General features: G+C 39.9%; 2 protein-coding genes across 2 annotated transcripts; one reads left to right on the top strand and one right to left on the bottom strand.

Annotated features, from left to right (window-relative positions):
- Window positions 1–3,691: 3,691 nt before the first annotated feature.
- Window positions 3,692–10,145, top strand: RBP4 (retinol binding protein 4). Its single transcript, XM_064430875.1, has 6 exons — window positions 3,692–3,834; window positions 3,988–4,123; window positions 4,805–4,941; window positions 5,072–5,178; window positions 6,525–6,737; window positions 9,943–10,145. The coding sequence occupies exons 2-6, from the start codon at window positions 3,995–3,997 to the stop codon at window positions 9,954–9,956; spliced, it is 600 nt and encodes a 199-aa protein (XP_064286945.1). The 5' UTR covers window positions 3,692–3,834; window positions 3,988–3,994; the 3' UTR covers window positions 9,957–10,145.
- A 56-nt stretch (window positions 10,146–10,201) lies between these two features.
- FFAR4 (free fatty acid receptor 4) lies at window positions 10,202–16,458 on the bottom strand. The gene is made up of 3 exons (XM_064430873.1): window positions 15,829–16,458; window positions 14,993–15,121; window positions 10,202–11,329 (listed from the first exon to the last, which is right to left on the bottom strand). The coding sequence occupies exons 1-3, from the start codon at window positions 16,360–16,362 to the stop codon at window positions 10,922–10,924; spliced, it is 1,071 nt and encodes a 356-aa protein (XP_064286943.1). The 5' UTR covers window positions 16,363–16,458; the 3' UTR covers window positions 10,202–10,921.
- Window positions 16,459–16,713: the final 255 nt, after the last annotated feature.

The raw sequence follows: 16,713 nt of genomic DNA on the forward strand, positions 1-16,713 counted from the left end.
ATCCCCTGCTCTGTGCACACAGTGGTCATTCATTTGCCTGCAAATCTGCCTCTGAGAGTTTAATGGATGCCTATGTTTATGAATGGCATTCTATAAATAAACAATCAAGAGAACACAGCAAAAAGTCTTTCAGTCTGTGTGTAGTCTGGTTGGAAATGGATGATCCCTTTCCTACTAGCAGTTTATGAGTCAACTTTCTCCTAAGAGCTCGACTAATTCTTGTGAACAAAACCAAAATTTTAGTTATTTTAATATGTAGAGTTTTGATAAGTAGAAAGTTGCAGTGTTAAAAATGTTTAAATAGTAATTTGATTAGTTTCTTCCTTTTTTAAAAAGTAATAAAGATAAAATGATTCCTATAATTAAAGGTTTTTTTCCAACCATTTCCTTCCATATTTTTTCCTTGCTATACCTAATTGAAAATATTGCAGAATTTTACATGCTATTAATGTAGAAAATAATCCAATCACAGAATCACTGCCAGAAGTCAGTTCCTTTTCTGTCCTCTTGGCAAAATGCATAAGTAGAAGACCTTCTTTCCCTGTCATTAAATATAGTTCCAAAAAATACATAGTGACTTAAAAAAATTTGGTAATACTGATAATATGCTGCCAGCCTCAGGTGTCAGAAGTCATGTATGAAACATATCAATATTTAAATCATTTATCAAATGTTAACTATTCCCTTAAATATAATTGTCTGATCTTTCCCAGAACCAAGAAGTCCTTGGAAATCAGTGATTGGATCTATGCATAGTCCTCTCAGATGCAAAATCCTGGCCCAAGTTCCTTTTCGTTTGCATGAGAAGTATTAATCTGTGAGGTGAATATCTAGGTCTGAATGAGGATCACTCACTGACATCATTTCTCAAGCAAACTCAGAGCCCAATCAATCCAAATTATATTTATCTGGGGTAACGTTTATGCTGTTTATGAGTTTACACAGTTCTGCTGGCATCTTTTAGGACTGAGGAAGAATTCACCCATAATTGCCATAGCAATTCTCGTCTGCCAGAAACCTTCCATTCCTCCCCCAGCACACCCTGATCTGCACTTAACCAACAACAGGGCAGCCTTTTTGCCTAGAAACCCTGTCCCACTGAACCAAGGAAGTGCTTCATCTGTAACCCTGAGAGGACTCCATCCATGTAAGCTGTGTCTCCAGCAGGCAGTACTGGAGATACAGCCAGAGCAGAGGAGGCAGAGAGCCCAGCTCCCTGGGTAACCTCCATGTAATTCTGACTTGCCCAGCTTCTCTTCTGCACTTATCAAAATCTGACAGGGAAATACTGGTGTGATTTCACTGGAGTTGCACTGCCCCAAATTCCCAAAGATAACACATCAAAAGAAGATTTTCCTTGGGCATTGTCTAGAGTTTGTAGAGATCCCAAACTCGAGGACCTGAATAACTGGAAGTTATAATTACTAAATGTGTCAGGCACCTCCACCAGATATAAGTTGCCAAATATTGCAGAGATCAGCAGAGGTACACAATTAAAGAAATGCTGTGCCATGGCTTATACAAAATTACATGTTTCTGATTCAGATTTATTACATCAGATTAATTTAGGAGACGGTAATATCTCTTGCACACATTTAGAACTGATCTTATTAAAACTTATTAACAGAAGTAAATTTTTGTTTCGTTGACTCCTGGTTTAATTTCCTGTCTGTAAATCTTCTGACAATAGCAGTATGTATAAAAGGAACACTGACCTAGATTTTCAGTGGTGGTCAAATCTCAGCAGGTTTTGACATATGTGCATGAGTGACTGTGGACTCCTTTGAAAACTTCATAGACAATCATGCTATTGAAAAAGTTCATAGGAATAGATTTGATCCTGCAAGAACCTCTCTGGTAATATAAAGCAGGATGCAGATTTTTGAACAGAACAAACTTAGGTAAAATGATAATATTTCACAAATTGGCAAAGAATAAAGAATTGTTTTATTTGGTATTAAATAAATTAATAGATTCAAAACTTATTAATTAAGCTATAATCCATCTACTTGTTATCAGTCATGTGAGACACTGAACAAAGAAAATCCATGTTGATTTTGGTCTTGTTCACATGATGAATTCATATATTAAGACTAGTGAGTGTTTGTAAAGGTTTTATAAAAATGTGTATGTATCACTGGTATCACCATTGCCTGACTAGAGCAAGATTCTGAAAGTCACCAGAAGAATAGAGTTTACTTTTTCTCTTCAGTCTCTGTAGGAATTAGCAAATTTGAAAATCTCAGCTTAAAAATGAAAATGTTGACTTATTGCAGATATCACTGAAAGTTTCAGGACAATTAATATACATACACCCTTCTAATTCCCTGTGTTAAATATGTTATTTACTATTAATAGAAGCTTAATATTAAATATAGTGGAATTTGTAATGGTTGATGTTATCCAGGAATTCAAAGGCAGACATGGAACAGCCCTGAGCAATAGATGTTTAAGAAAGTGAACAAAACATATTCACTGTGCAAAAAGCCTTCAACATAAAGCAGAAAAGGAAAATAAATCAATCAAATTGTTTGCATTATATATGAGAAGAGATTGTAAAGGACAGCAACGGTAAGAACTCTAATATTTGTATGAATGTATGAGAGGAATATTGAGTAGACTTCTGGAAAAGGCCATGCTGAACAAATTGGTTAAAGCTGTACATCAGCTACTATTGAGGTATTTTTTATACTGCATTGGTATCTCCATATTTAAATTATATTTTTGTTTGATTTTTAAAATAATGTATACCAGCCTTTCAAATAACAGGCTTCTGCCTTTATTATTTAAAAAAATATGGGAGGTGAAAAAGGTAGGTGAATTAGTTCTCTTGGTAACAATCATTCTTATCCTGCTCTGGTTACATGCCTAGAAAATAATTAACAGATTTTCTCTAATGCTTCCTAAAGATGTTGAAACTAGAGAACAAATATTGACTGAGAGGCAGCAAAACTTGCCTGGACAGGAGAAAATAATGGTTTATATAACTGAAAACAGTTTGCCAAAAACAGAACAGAAGTTATGGAATATCTGATTTAAAATTAATCAGATGTCAAAATAGCCAGATGTGGTGTGTACCTGCACTTGGATACTTGCAGGCCACACTTAAGTTCTGCTACCACCTAAAAGGGCTCTTTCGCCATCCTGAGCATCTGCAGGGCCCCCGTTCCTGTTGATGGGCACTGCTCAGGAGATGATTTACCCAATAGAGCCCTTTCGAAGCAAGAGGGAGCCAGTCATGAGGATGTGAAGAGGTTCTGGCATTACCAGGCTTTCAGAAACATGAGCAGAAACTTGCAAGTATTATGTTTGCCATTGTTTATCAGGGTAGAAGAGGAAAGGACTTTGGGAAGGAGGTGGAGGAAACAAGTCTGCACCTTGTAACTGGGTCGAGCATATTGGGTAAGATGGATTTTGGACTGCAGTGTGTAAAATCACAGAGGAGGTGGAGGCAGTTCACTCTCCCCCATGCAAAGGTGGGATGCCTCTCATTCCATTTGTTCTCCCCACACATGTGCACACCCCTTCCCCCAGGTGTGAGCTCTGCTTTCAGGTTGGGAAAAGCAAAGAGAGGCATTTGTTCCTAGCGCCTGCTTGGCTGCAGATCAGGGTCAAAGACCACCTGAGCCCATGGGTGTTACGCAAGAGGCTGTTGTGAAGGGGCCCCAGCCTGCAGCATCCACCAGCCCGCCTCTCCGCTGCCCTCTCCAATGCTGGCCCTGCGGCTCGGCGGGTTGCGAAAGCCCCAGGAGTACATAAAGCATTCCCTGCCTGGGCACTGCCACCACCATCAACGCTTGGGCTCTCAAGAGGCTCCAGGGACCGTCACTGTCTGTAAGGGACCCTGCTGTTGTGGGCTGGGGACAACCAGGGGCCTTGCCAGCATATGCATCAGGGAAAGCTGTGTGGTCGACCTATCAGGGCAGCCTTCCTCCCTTCACTTGTGTGACAGAGCCTGTTTCTGATGCTATTCTCTGTTTGCTGCAGGGACAGGATGGCTCACACAGAGAGAGCTCTGCCCTGGCTGCTGCTGCTGTCACTGGCCTTGATGGGCAGCAGCACTGCAGAGCGGGACTGCCGAGTAAGCAGCTTCAAAGTCAAGGAGAACTTCGATAAGACCAGGGTAAATCTTCTTTACTCTCCTGGATCTGTGATGTCTTGCATAGCTCTTTCCAGACTACAAAATTTGGCATTCAGTAGCACCAGTGTGGTCACATTTTGAAGTCACAGAGTGTGATACTGAGAAGCAGCTAAAGTGTGTGATGTCCACATCTCCGCAGATGCTGGAGCCTGATGCACCTGATAAAGGAATACTGCAGAAATTGAGTTTTAGCAGACTGGTCACAAACAGTAGGGTATAAGCAGAAGGACTGTATTGATTCGGCTGTTTTTTCTATGAAAAATTAATACTCTGGTGTTTTCAGACACCATTGCAAGGAAATAAATGTACATAGATCTGGCAAGATCTGCCAGTTATTCTTTTTTCCACTAAATTTTGTTATGCTTTGTTATGTACTTTGTTATATTATACTGACTTTTTTTTGGTAATCTTATCTGTATCTGCAGCAGATACAGATAAGATTACCAAAAAGAGTCAGTATTTCCACAAATTATGATTGCACTGGCATGTATTGATGGGTTTATGCTATTGAAACAGATAGATTTGCTTCTTAAATAGACTTTTGAGGCATGGTGTCAAAGATCTGCATGCTCTTCCCTCTGTCATATCCCCTGCTCTGTACTGTCTGGTTGTGATGTTTCCATTGTTCTACGTCAAACTGTAGGCTCTCTTATTTCCTTGCAGTACAGTGGCACCTGGTATGCTATGGCAAAAAAAGATCCTGAGGGGCTGTTTCTGCAGGACAATGTAGTAGCCCAGTTCACCGTAGATGAGAATGGACAAATGACTGCCACTGCAAAGGGCAGAGTCAGACTCTTCAAGTAAGCTCTTTGCCACCCTCCTCTTGTTCCATTTCACTAAGCTACTGCTCCAATCCTACCTGCTACCCCTGTGCAAGTCACACTGAACCTGTGCTCTTACACTGGAATGTGATCTTTTCTTTGGCTACAGTAACTGGGATGTCTGTGCTGACATGATCGGCTCTTTCACTGACACAGAGGATCCTGCCAAGTTCAAGATGAAATACTGGGGAGTCGCCTCTTTTCTGCAGAAAGGAAGTGAGTACTTAACTATAGAAGATGCAGAACTGCTTGGAAGACTAGTTATGTTGTATTTCCATGCTGGGGAAAGAAAAAGTACTGCTGAATTTCTTAAACACATTTTAAAAACTTAATAACTATCATACTGCAAAGCTTAATATGAACAAGGTAATCACTACTTTTTATATGGGACAGCTGGTTGGCTTTCTTTAAACAAGTGAAGACCTGGCCTTTGTAGATCTTTGTATTTCATTTGTTTGTTACCCAACAATATAATTGAATTGGCCACTGTTTGGAAAGAAATGAAAGGTAGATGAAGCATTTTAAGACTTGTTTTAGTTCAGAACTCAGTTACCGGATGCTGGTGTTCTCTCTGACGTCAGAGCTGGCCAAGCAGGGAAGAGAATTTATAAAATGTTTTTTTGTTCGGTCTTGTGGCTGCAAATGTAGAGATTTATCTGTTTTAAGAGACAAATATGATTATATGTATATATTCGTCCTTTTACGTCATCTCTCCATCCTATGCAAAATGAGTTCCTTGAGTCAAGTAGAGATTTGGACACTTTGTAGCTCAAAACATTTCCTTGGATTGTTTCCAAGAGAAGCAGGTAGAATTCAGAACTGATAGGAGCTCCATTCCATCCAAAGACGCAGTTACAAAGCATGTTTTGGATGCCAGTTTGTCTTAAAACAGTTCCCAGGTCTCCTCACAATATGCTGCTGAGTCACGGATTCTTCAGGTTGCTGTCTGACCCCAAAATCTGCCCTTCTAAAAAGTCTGGTGTCCCCTCACAGGAGAGAAGGGGAAGACAACAGAGTGTTGCCTTCACCAGTGCAGATGTACTGCAAGGGAGAATCTTTAGCTCCAGGAGAGGAAGGTGCAGATATATCAGCTTTTACTGCAAACACTGAAACAGCCTCACTTCTGTTAGAACAGAGTGTCTGTGTGACCAGATTTTTGTCAGGTTTCATAGCTATATAGTTTAGAATTATCTGAAGTTGTAACAGTGTTTTAAGAAGAGGGTTTATGGCAGAACTTGTAGCAAATACTTCTAATACACAAACAAACTGCATTATTACCTTTTTCCTTAAAATGCAGTCTAAGTAACATCCCTGGCAGGAAAATATTTATGGGTTTGAGTCACCTTGATCAGGCTGAGCATATCCATCTTTATTTTCTTTTAAAAAATAAACATGAATTAAATACTGGACACAGGAATAAAAGAAAAGCTAATCTGCTATAACTTGTACCAATCTACATCTTAGTATTTTCTTTAAAAGAGTTATGGCAGCAATCCTTTCTGATTTACTAGATTTCACTGGTGTCTCTAACACTTTTTCTTCTTTGCTATTGTTTCTTCCAGATGATGATCACTGGGTAGTGGACACAGATTATGATACATATGCTCTTCATTACTCCTGCCGCCAACTAAATGCAGATGGCACTTGTGCTGATAGCTACTCCTTTGTGTTCTCCCGGGACCCCAAGGGATTGCCTCCAGATGCACTGAAAATTGTCAGACAAAGGCAGATGGACCTCTGTTTGGAGAGAAAATACAGAGTTATCGCTCATAATGGTGAGAACTTTTTTTTTCTGAAGAATTTTATTCCAGGGTTTAATGACCAAAGCACTGGGATTCTCTTGCTCATTAGATATCAAATGCATAAAGCCTTTTACTTAGTGGCTGTAATATTGTCATTTGAAAACTGGAGTTTGTAGTAAGTTATTTCCAACTTTTACTTCCCTTATCTGAAGGAGAGCTGAGGTGCATAGTTTTTCATGCAGCATATCAGGTCAGCTGAAACAGTAATTAGAGGAAGTTGTAAAACAATTAAATCAATGTAGTGTGAGTAAACATATTAAGGATAAACTTCATAGCTATGGTAAAAAGTAATTGGGCAGCTTTTATCACATCTCTTTGTTCAAATACTTTTTTGAGAAATTCTTCAGAAAGGCTTTTAAGGAAAATAAGAGTCTTGGAATGATACCTTATAGAAGACCCTTTCTCACAAGTCCTCATGCTAACTGTTTACAAAGAGCTGTGGAAGAGGGACATAGCCCTCACACTGGAAGCATTATACTACCTTGAGTCATATAGTCAGGCTGAGCTTACAACACAGGGAATTAGCTCACTTATGCTCAAGTGTAATACAGAAGGCCAAATGGTAATAATCTAGAAGAAATCATAATGTTTCTTATGATAAGAATTACACTCAGAGGGGGGAATTTCTCCCAGAAGGAGAAAAATCAAAATATTTAGAACAAATAAAATAGTAGTACCTCTCCCTACTCCCTCCCCACCCCTCACATCCTGGAAGATGTGCTATTTCTAAAGACTTGACTGGTGAGTCAGCTGAATGGGAACTCCCAACGTAGTGATGTGACCAAAAGAGTTAATACAATTCTTGGATGTGTAAACCAAGACTCACATGAGATTGTTGTGCTTGGCACAGGTCTAATTGCTATGTCACATTAGGTGACAAGCATAACTGGAAAAAGTATTGAGGATGAATTAGAAGTTTCGAAGAAAAGCAGAGAAAATGATTGAAAGTTTGTAAAATGTGTCCTCTAGTGAGTGCTTTAAAGATTTTAATCTTTTCCTCTTAGGAAGAGGTTAAAGGCTGACCTGAGTAGTCTGTCCTTGTCCACACAAGCAATAGGAATTGGATAGAAAAGGACTTGCAAACACAGAAATAATAAATTTAAATGGATGGAACTTTAAACTGGACACATTTAGAGCAGAAATAAACAGCCATTTGTTTAACTCCAAAGGTCACCAACCTTTGGAACAGTTTACCAAGAGCTGTTGTATGTTCTTCATCACTGAAATCTGTAAATCAAGATTAAAGGCTTTTCCCAATGACATGCTAGAACAAACTGGGATTGACTGAAGGAACTTTTGTGTCTTATAAAGAAAGAACAGACGAGCAAAGTCAGCTGTTGTGGCTCTCTTGGCTGTTTATCTGATCCATAAATACAGAGTAATACACTGCTGTGTTGTAAAGTGGTGTGCTGATAGCAGGGTGCCTTGAAGAACAGGGTGCCACCTACTCTGCTGAAGTAGGTGCTGTTTACAGTAGTGATCTGGGAAAAGTGCCTGACAACAATGAAAAAAAAATTGTCTTGAATGAGAATTTGGAGACAACATAAGTCAAATGGAATCAGCTTCTGGGAATGATTTGTATGACTGCATAAGTAGTAGGATAGAAAATAAACAATGTCCTTATATAAATTTATTATACTTTTCTGTTTCGAATCCTGCATTCTCCGCTTTTCAAATAAAGTCCAGCAAGAATAAAAATTTCTGAAATTGAGAAAGACAAATAATCAGATATTTAGGGTTATTCTATTGAGTCTAAGATAATTTAAAATTTGATCATGCTTCTTCTTGTTTGTTATAGATATCAAATATCTAATCTACCAAGTCACACTGTTCTTTGTTTGCTACCCTAATTTATACTCAGATGTTAGGTGTTGAGTGCAGTGCCTGACATGACTGTGTGAGTTCTGTAATTTGCAAATGAAAATAAGAGCCTGGGTACCTTTTTATGGCAGAGTTTATAAGCCCAGCACCAAAGCATAAATTGAACTTAAAGCCAGTGATTTGCATTTTCCCCTTTATTGATCAGGACCCTATTACTAGTTGATTCTTAATTCTCCAGTATCATCAAGCCAAAGTTCCTGAAAAGCAAGCACATTTGGGACTGAGGGAATGATTGTGAGCTAAACTGAAAAAAAAACCCCAAAACTTGGAAGCTTCATAATCAGAAACTCTTACAAAAATTGCTTAATTCCTTATGTGTGGATTGGAACCTTTACTGCTTTCATTTTAACTCTGCTATTAAGAGCTACAGAATTATTTCCAAAACAAACTAACTTCAATCGTCTGCACTGACCTGCATCCCATTGTTACTGTGATAAAATTCTGACTGATGTTAGTAAAGCTGCAAGAATAGCCTGGTATCTGTTGCTAATTGTGCACACTCTGCCTATGTCTGGAAGCTAATTAAGACTCTGTGTGTGTGTGTGCCTGCTCAACTAATAGATGTACAAAACTTACTTGATTAAAAAAAAAATTAAAATATCTGTACTGGCTGTTCAAGGCAAAAGAGAAGCCTAGGAAATGAAAGTTTTTTGTTCTAACTTACACTGCATTTATTATGGTAGCTCCTTCTCAAATACAGCTCAAGCTATGATACAATTAGTGTCTCAGAGTAATAGCTCAAGTAACTTTAAGCTGTCAATATTAAGTGAGAGTACTTGTGAATACAGTGTCATGTCAGAAGAGTTGAAAGCTGCATCTGCTGTTACCATTTCTTAGAAGCAGCAATTGAGAAATAAAGAGTGGTATATTCCTTCTGCTAATTTACTATTGCTATTAGAAGTTTTGGGGGTCGGGAGATTCTTATTTGAAAGACATTCCCAAATTAATTCTTTTTAGGCAAATGATTAGAAGCTTGTTAAAATATAGACTCTTTTAAATCCAGTAAATCATACTCTATCATTGATCTGCCCAGTATGTTGTCTGCAAAACTATTAAAATTCTCAGGAGAGGGTAACAGATTGGATGAATTCCTGTTTTGTTCTGAGTTGAAAATTCCTTAGAATTATAAACTGCGGAGTAAGGTAATGGCATTGTTATTACAAGTAACAGACTGCTGGACTCAAGAGCATTTTATAGAAATTAGATATGCATGCATTTGAAATTTGGTGAAAGTTTGTGTAATTAAATTTTGTCTGGAGTGCTTGACAAACACAACTGTGGTTTTTGTGTGTTTCAGGATTTTGCTCTTAAGGAGATCCAGCCCTATGGAAAGAAGCCATGTAACAGCACCATGGATGTAAAGTTAACACATTGATCATGTGTTCTCTGGAAAATGCTGCAAATGGGTCCATTTAGATTTTCAATATATTTATCTGAGCTGTGTAGCTCAACTTGTTAATAAACCAATGAAACATTTTAATAAACTTGGATTACACGGAATGCAAATTGTATGCAAATCTGTACACATATACACATTGGTTTCATTAGTAGCCTGTTATCTTAGTGCACTCTTTTGAACTCATGCCTGGTGATAATTAAGAATTTAATCTTTCTTTTTTTAGTGGTTTCAATTTCTGACTAAAAGAGTGTTTGTCATAAACCTCCAAGTATAAGTATTTTCTTTTCAACTAGAACATTATATTTTCTCTATAAAATATTAGAAATCATTTAGAAAAGAGAAAGGAATTTCAGTGATCCTACTAATTAACTTTATTATATGACTAATGAAGACATAAAAAATGCATATTTTAAAAGAACTGTTTTACACATGACAATTAACCATTTATTTATTCTTTACTTGTTAATTCACGTGTATTAAGTCCACATTTTTAATTTGAGATGGAACCAAACTGGCTGAAGTGTTTAATCAAGATCCCTTCAAAAACTGGATTTTAAAAAAAGCAGATACTTTCTGAGGATGAACATTTTCACTAGAAACTTTAAAGTACTTAATTCAACTATTTTACATTCACCAAGTTCACTGCCATATTTCTATTTATTTCAGCAGAAGAGGAGAATTCAATCCCTTAAATTAAATTGTCCAGATCTTACTGGGGCAAAGCAATGAAGTCAAGAGCATTTTACCTGCAAGAATTAAAAATACATTTGTTTTTTTTCTTCCTCCTCTGGCATGTAATACTATAACATAATGACCTATGTGACCTGGGATAGCATAGACAAAATCCAAAGTGTGGCACAGCTCAGACTTTAAATAATTATCTGGTAATGAAAGACAAATGTGGCTGTTCATGGTTGCTTCTTCTTGCAGTGGTTTCTGTACCTGCTCCATGCCTTTCAGGGTTCCCTGTACAACAGAGAAGAATTTGCTGACATTTACGTCTGAAATGGGCAACATTATACAGAATTGGATTGACAGCAGAGTTGGCAAAAGTGAATAATGCTATCCAGAAGAAAACTGATGGCAAAATATTTAAATCTTTTTTGAAGTTCTGAACTAAAATTAAAAAAATAATTACTATTATTGGAGTCCACATAATGAAGAAAGAGATCATCAACAGAAAAAGGGCTCGGAATAGTTTGTAGTCTTGCTGGGAAACACGAATCTGATGATGTTCTGGGTAGGCTAAACCAGCATTTAAACTTCTTCTTGATGCTTTTGTAATCTGCAGTAAAAGAGAAGAAAGCAACTTTCACTAAAACATATTTCTACAAGTGAAAACATAAATCTTGGCACATGATGTTTTCTTTTGGAAAGTGACTACAAAAAACCACATTGCAGAATTCATTTGTACTTTTTGTCCATGGTTCCATTTCAAATGTTCTCACTTCAATAGCAATTCTGTTTCCTCAGCTGTGAATTTATCTCATTGGGCAAAGTGGTTGTTCTTTTCATGGTTCTCTACCAGTCACAAATGCTTTTCAGCATAGAACAGTCTTAATTACTCATGAAATCCCATTAAATTCAAATTATGACCTCATTTGTTCTATCTAGAGAAACCCATTGATTTTTTTCACAAATGCAAACTGGAACATAGTTAGCAATCCTGTTGATGTGCAAGAAGGAAGATGATTCAATTCACTTATGGCCATGCTGATATTATAAGGTAGGTATTAGAAGGAGCATGAATTTATTACAATAAATTATTTTACATGTGAATAAGATTGTGCATTGTTTTATGTCACACTTAGCTTTTCAGACAGTAATCACAGTTCCTTTCTATGAAATCTTACAGATCCTTTCAGTCACTATAAAAATCTGTGTCTTTTAAAAGTACTCTCTGATGTAATAAACTAGACTATGGGTAGCTTGGAAATCTAGTATTGATAGGTGTGCATTATCTCTCATTAGGTAGAATGTTGGACCCAGTGGGCTTGCAGAAAACCTGAAATCCTCAGCTCTACATCCCTGTCTTCCCTGAAGTTGGCATGGCACAATTAAGGTTGTTACATTCATACCGCTGATGCAAATAAAATAAAATGGAAATATATAGCAAAAATTTGTGCTAAATAACTGAGATGCCACTTTATCCCCTGCATGCATAAGGAAGGGGTGTTTTCAAAAGCCCTGATCAGTCAAGGCTTGATTGATCAAGGCTTTGATCAATCCTTAGCTGTCTACATAGGAAAGTCAAAAGGTAAGGCTGCACCTGCCACTTTTCCCTTTAGCAGAAACTACAGGAAGGATAACACTAATACTAGCAACATTTTAACTTCCTGATGTAGGTAAGGCTGATAATGTTTAGAGAGAGAGAGAGAAATTTGTCATTCTGTCAGCAGTTTTCTGAATTTGTCAAGGAGATAAATACTCAATAAGAATCTAGACATCTTCTAAATATTTCAATAGAATGTAGGTGTATAAATTAAAACTCGCGAACCAAAAGTGGGTTTCTCAGCAGCTTCTGAGGCTGAGAAGGGGACAGTATCACTAGCTGCTTCCCTGATTTAAAAGGAGCAGAGAATTCTGATGTCCTGTGCATGTAAAACTACGCCAGCTTGATGATCTTCTGCTGTACAATCTGGAATTCAGAAACGAGGTTAACTCCTTCAAATAGTCCAAAACCAAGAGCTGTTCTCAGAGAGTGCCTAACCTCTCAGTAAGAATGAAGGTTTCACAAAATGCAAAGGACTAATATCCACTTCTAATATAAAAGTAGGAAAACTGGGTTGTGTGCACGTCTCAGTCTCCGCTGTTTAAAACTGCTACAGAATGTCCTCATCAGATACATTTTTATCTGTCCCATATGAATACCTTCTGTCTTTCCTACAGGAGCTGCACAGCCTAGAACTAAGAATGCAAGAGTCACCAGGACTGTAAATAAGACACAACTGCTTCTTAAGAAAGAGTTCAAGAGAAATGGGATGGCAGTGGTATGTTGTGGATCTCTTTTTGGTCTGCCCAGTATAGACACCTGTCCTTGGCATCTGGACCACACTTGGACAAACAGGAACTTAGAAGTCATATATATATATAAGCATGTAACTTCCAGAACACAGACATCTTCCCTAGCTCTAGCCTCTGACAATGGAAAACCAAATAAATTACAAATCTATCTATCTAATCTATAATTTTTGCCAGGGTTCGGGGAAGTGTTATGTAACAATAATAGTTTCAGAGTAAATTGTGAAGTACACATTTGCAGTAGTGTATATTTGTTAAAAAAATTTCAGGTCTTGTATCTGTAGTCAGTCCTGATCATCCTCATCATCATCATCAATGTTGTAACATGAATACATGACTGCTTGGCACTGCTTCCAGCAATACTGAGAATCATGCTACCTGTGTACTGGCATAACGGAGCACTCTCACAGAGAGTCTGCTCTTGGGAATGATTTAGGGATTGAGACATTCCCCAGTTCAGTTCTGCTTGCTTCCTGGAGAGAGAGAAGATTCAATTATATCTTGCTATGGGCCTCAAGCCTTCCTCATTTCAGCAGAAATGGTAATGTATTTTAGCATCTCTCTTAGCAAGTTAGAAACGAAACAGGAGCAGAGCAGCACGGGCATGTCTTGTAATCCAATATTTCTGCTTTTGGTTTCCAGCTCCCTATGTGACATTTTGTTTTATAAATTTACCTGTAATCTGGGGTCTGCAAGCACAGGACTAACAAACAGCATTCCTCTCCTGGCCTCTGACCAAGAACTGTGGCATTTCTTGGCCTGCAGTGTTTTGCAGTTCTTTCAAAGGACTCGCTCTCCAGTGAGTTACTCTACACTTTTTGCCAATGTGTATGTGGTTGCAAGTGCTTTACTTCACTAGAAGAGGTTCACCTAATGCATCTACCTCAAGGTTATAGTGAGTTAATAGACAGTACAGAAACTACAGGCTGATGACTTTTACTACAAGTTTAAGTTTGATCAACAGGCAAGGATATGTGGAGACCAGATTCTATGTCCTAGGTTCCTTTCACACCTACATCCAGCATGTACATCCACAGCCCATTTGGTGCTCAGCATTTCATCAGTTAACTCCTTGCTCAATAATCTATGTATGTTGAGGTTCCCTTCCAAAACCTATAATTTTCTTATATATGTTTTAAGAAGTTTAATTACCCAATAAAGGAAGCAAGGATCTTGTGGGTGGTTGTTAAAAACTAGGCATTGCAGTGACTAGTTTGAAGTGCTTGGTTTGAAGATTTCTAGATCTTTGTCACTGTGGTTTTGGACAGTTTAAAAGGAAATTAGATGCTAATTAATGCTTGCTAGACTATAGGTTAAAACTGTGGTGCTGGGTGGCTTGGCTTATATTTCAGCATATATGTTAAACATCATCGACTTAGAAAGAAAGTGGAAGCAGATGCTTTAATTTACGGTTTTGTTTACAATATTTGAAATTGTAGAGGATTAAGTATAATCTAATGAGATCTGTGTACTAAAGACACATGCAGAAAGCCAGTAGATCAAAAAGTGGATGGGGTTTTTTTCTAGTCCTGCCTTTCTCTGCTTTTTTACCAATCCCTTATGATGAATTTAGGCTCAAGGAAAGCAAAAATCTAGTTTTTAGTTATTTCAAATGCTTGACTATTTCAGCATTTAGGAGACTGACAGTCTTTAAGTATGAACAGCACATAAATGAAAAAGTGTATTTAATACTATACATAAGAAGAAAAACCATGTGTTGGGCCTCTGGAAATGTGCTGTTGAAGCATGTTCTTAATTGAAGTACACAGGCTGTTATATGCAGGTTGAAATACCCCTCATATCACATACTTATAATTTATTGAACAAATTATGTTTGTTCCCTTTACGTGTATTTGTATTTAGTGACAATATGCTGATGCCTAGTGAGTTACTTTCTTTTACAACAAAATTTAAAGGAAAAACATACCTGTAAGATTTTGGAGTAACTGATGACAATGATGAATCCTGGTATCAGAAAGAAAATAATGGCAAAGGTTGTATCCCAGACTGTTTCTCCTTCAGGGCTGGGCCAATCCAGAGTGCAAATGTGAATGTCCTATTTGTAAAAAATTAAGAAGAAAAGTAATAATGTACCATTATTTTCAGTACAGCATTGTTCTTATCTCCCTCTATGCTTAAAAAATGGCTAAACCAAGACGAAACTAAGACTGTGAAAGCTTTCTGTTTAGACAAAGCAGTCAAGTAATATATTATTTGATGGCTTTAGAAGCCCATACAATCACAAATAGATATGTCCATCACTGGCATACTTCCATTGATTTCTTATCAAATGGTAATGGCAACTTTAAAATTGAAACTTACAGACCCTAAAGGTAATAACTTATTCAAGTGTCATGTTAGGTGTGCTTTTGTATGCATTTCAAAATATTAGGCAGAAAAATCTGTGCATGGCCATTTTGTACAGAGAGGGCTGCGGGTGCAGGGCAACTCTCCCAGGATGCTGATCCCTCGGTGAGGGGAGGTGAGCTGAAAAGGAGATCTCTGAGCCTCACTGAGGAACGCAGAGAGAATCTCAGCCGATGCGCGGTTCCCACCTAACGGGACGGTCCGCGGGGAGAGCGGCCCGGGGGCGGCCGGGGGAGCTCCGGGCACGGCCTCGCAACTGCCCGGCACCCAGAGCCCTGCAGGCGAGCTCCTCGCTGCCGCTGTCCCGCCGCGGCAGAGGCGGGCGAGCCTCCACCGCCGTCGGTCCCGGCGCCCCCCGGCCCGGCTGCCCCGGGAGCGCCCGGCGCTCGCCCTCACCTGGCCGGCGGGGGCGGGCAGCCGCACCACGGTGAAGAAGCAGCAGAGCGGGAGGGTGGCGAGGGCGGCCAAGCCCCAGATGAGGAGCAAGGCGGCGGCCAGCACCTTGCGGCGGCGGAGGGCGGCGTGGCGCAGCCGGGCGATGCTGACGACGCGCTCCAGGCTGACGGCCGACAGGGAGAGGAGGATGACGGTGCCGCTCAGGCTCACCACATAGAAGAGCAGGTGGCAGACGAAGTTGCCCAGCACCCAGGACTCGGTCCAGCGCACGACGGCGATGAAGGGCATGGCAGTGATGAAGAGCAGGTCGGCGCAGAAGAGGTTGAGGACGAGGCAGTTGGCGGCGCAGAGCCGGCGGTGCCGCCTCACCAGCAGGCAGATGCCCCAGATGTTTCCCGCCAGCGACAGCAGGAAGATGAAGGCCAGGGCAGAGGACTCGCCGATGCGCAAGGCCGTCACATTGTGGCCCCTGAAGTCCGAGAAGAAGGGGAAATAGGTCTTGTTCCCTCCTGGTGTGCCCCTGGACACGAGCATGAGGGTGGCCAGAGGGCATGAGAGACCCACCGGGGATGGTGGCAGCAGCCCTAGGGCAAGGGCTGCGCTCCCAGCCACCAGGGCGGCACCTGGGGTGCCCTCCCAGCACAGAGGCAGGGGATGACCGCCATCCCCTCCCTCCTCTTCCTCCTGCCCCTGCTACCAAGGGCTCAGCCGTGCCAGCTGGGCGGTTTATGGCCCTCGCACTGGAGTGGAACAAGGAAGTGGGAGAGTAAACACGGTGGAGCTCACACAAAGGCGAGGCCGCAGTGCGTGGGGCGGCCGTGAGGGGCTGCCCGACGCCTCCCTGGGCAGGGTGTGGGTCAGCACGCTGCCATCTCCATGCCCTGG

The sequence above is a fragment of the Passer domesticus genome, chromosome 8 (assembly GCF_036417665.1).
Source record: "Passer domesticus isolate bPasDom1 chromosome 8, bPasDom1.hap1, whole genome shotgun sequence".
Taxonomy (NCBI): Eukaryota; Metazoa; Chordata; class Aves; order Passeriformes; family Passeridae; genus Passer; species Passer domesticus.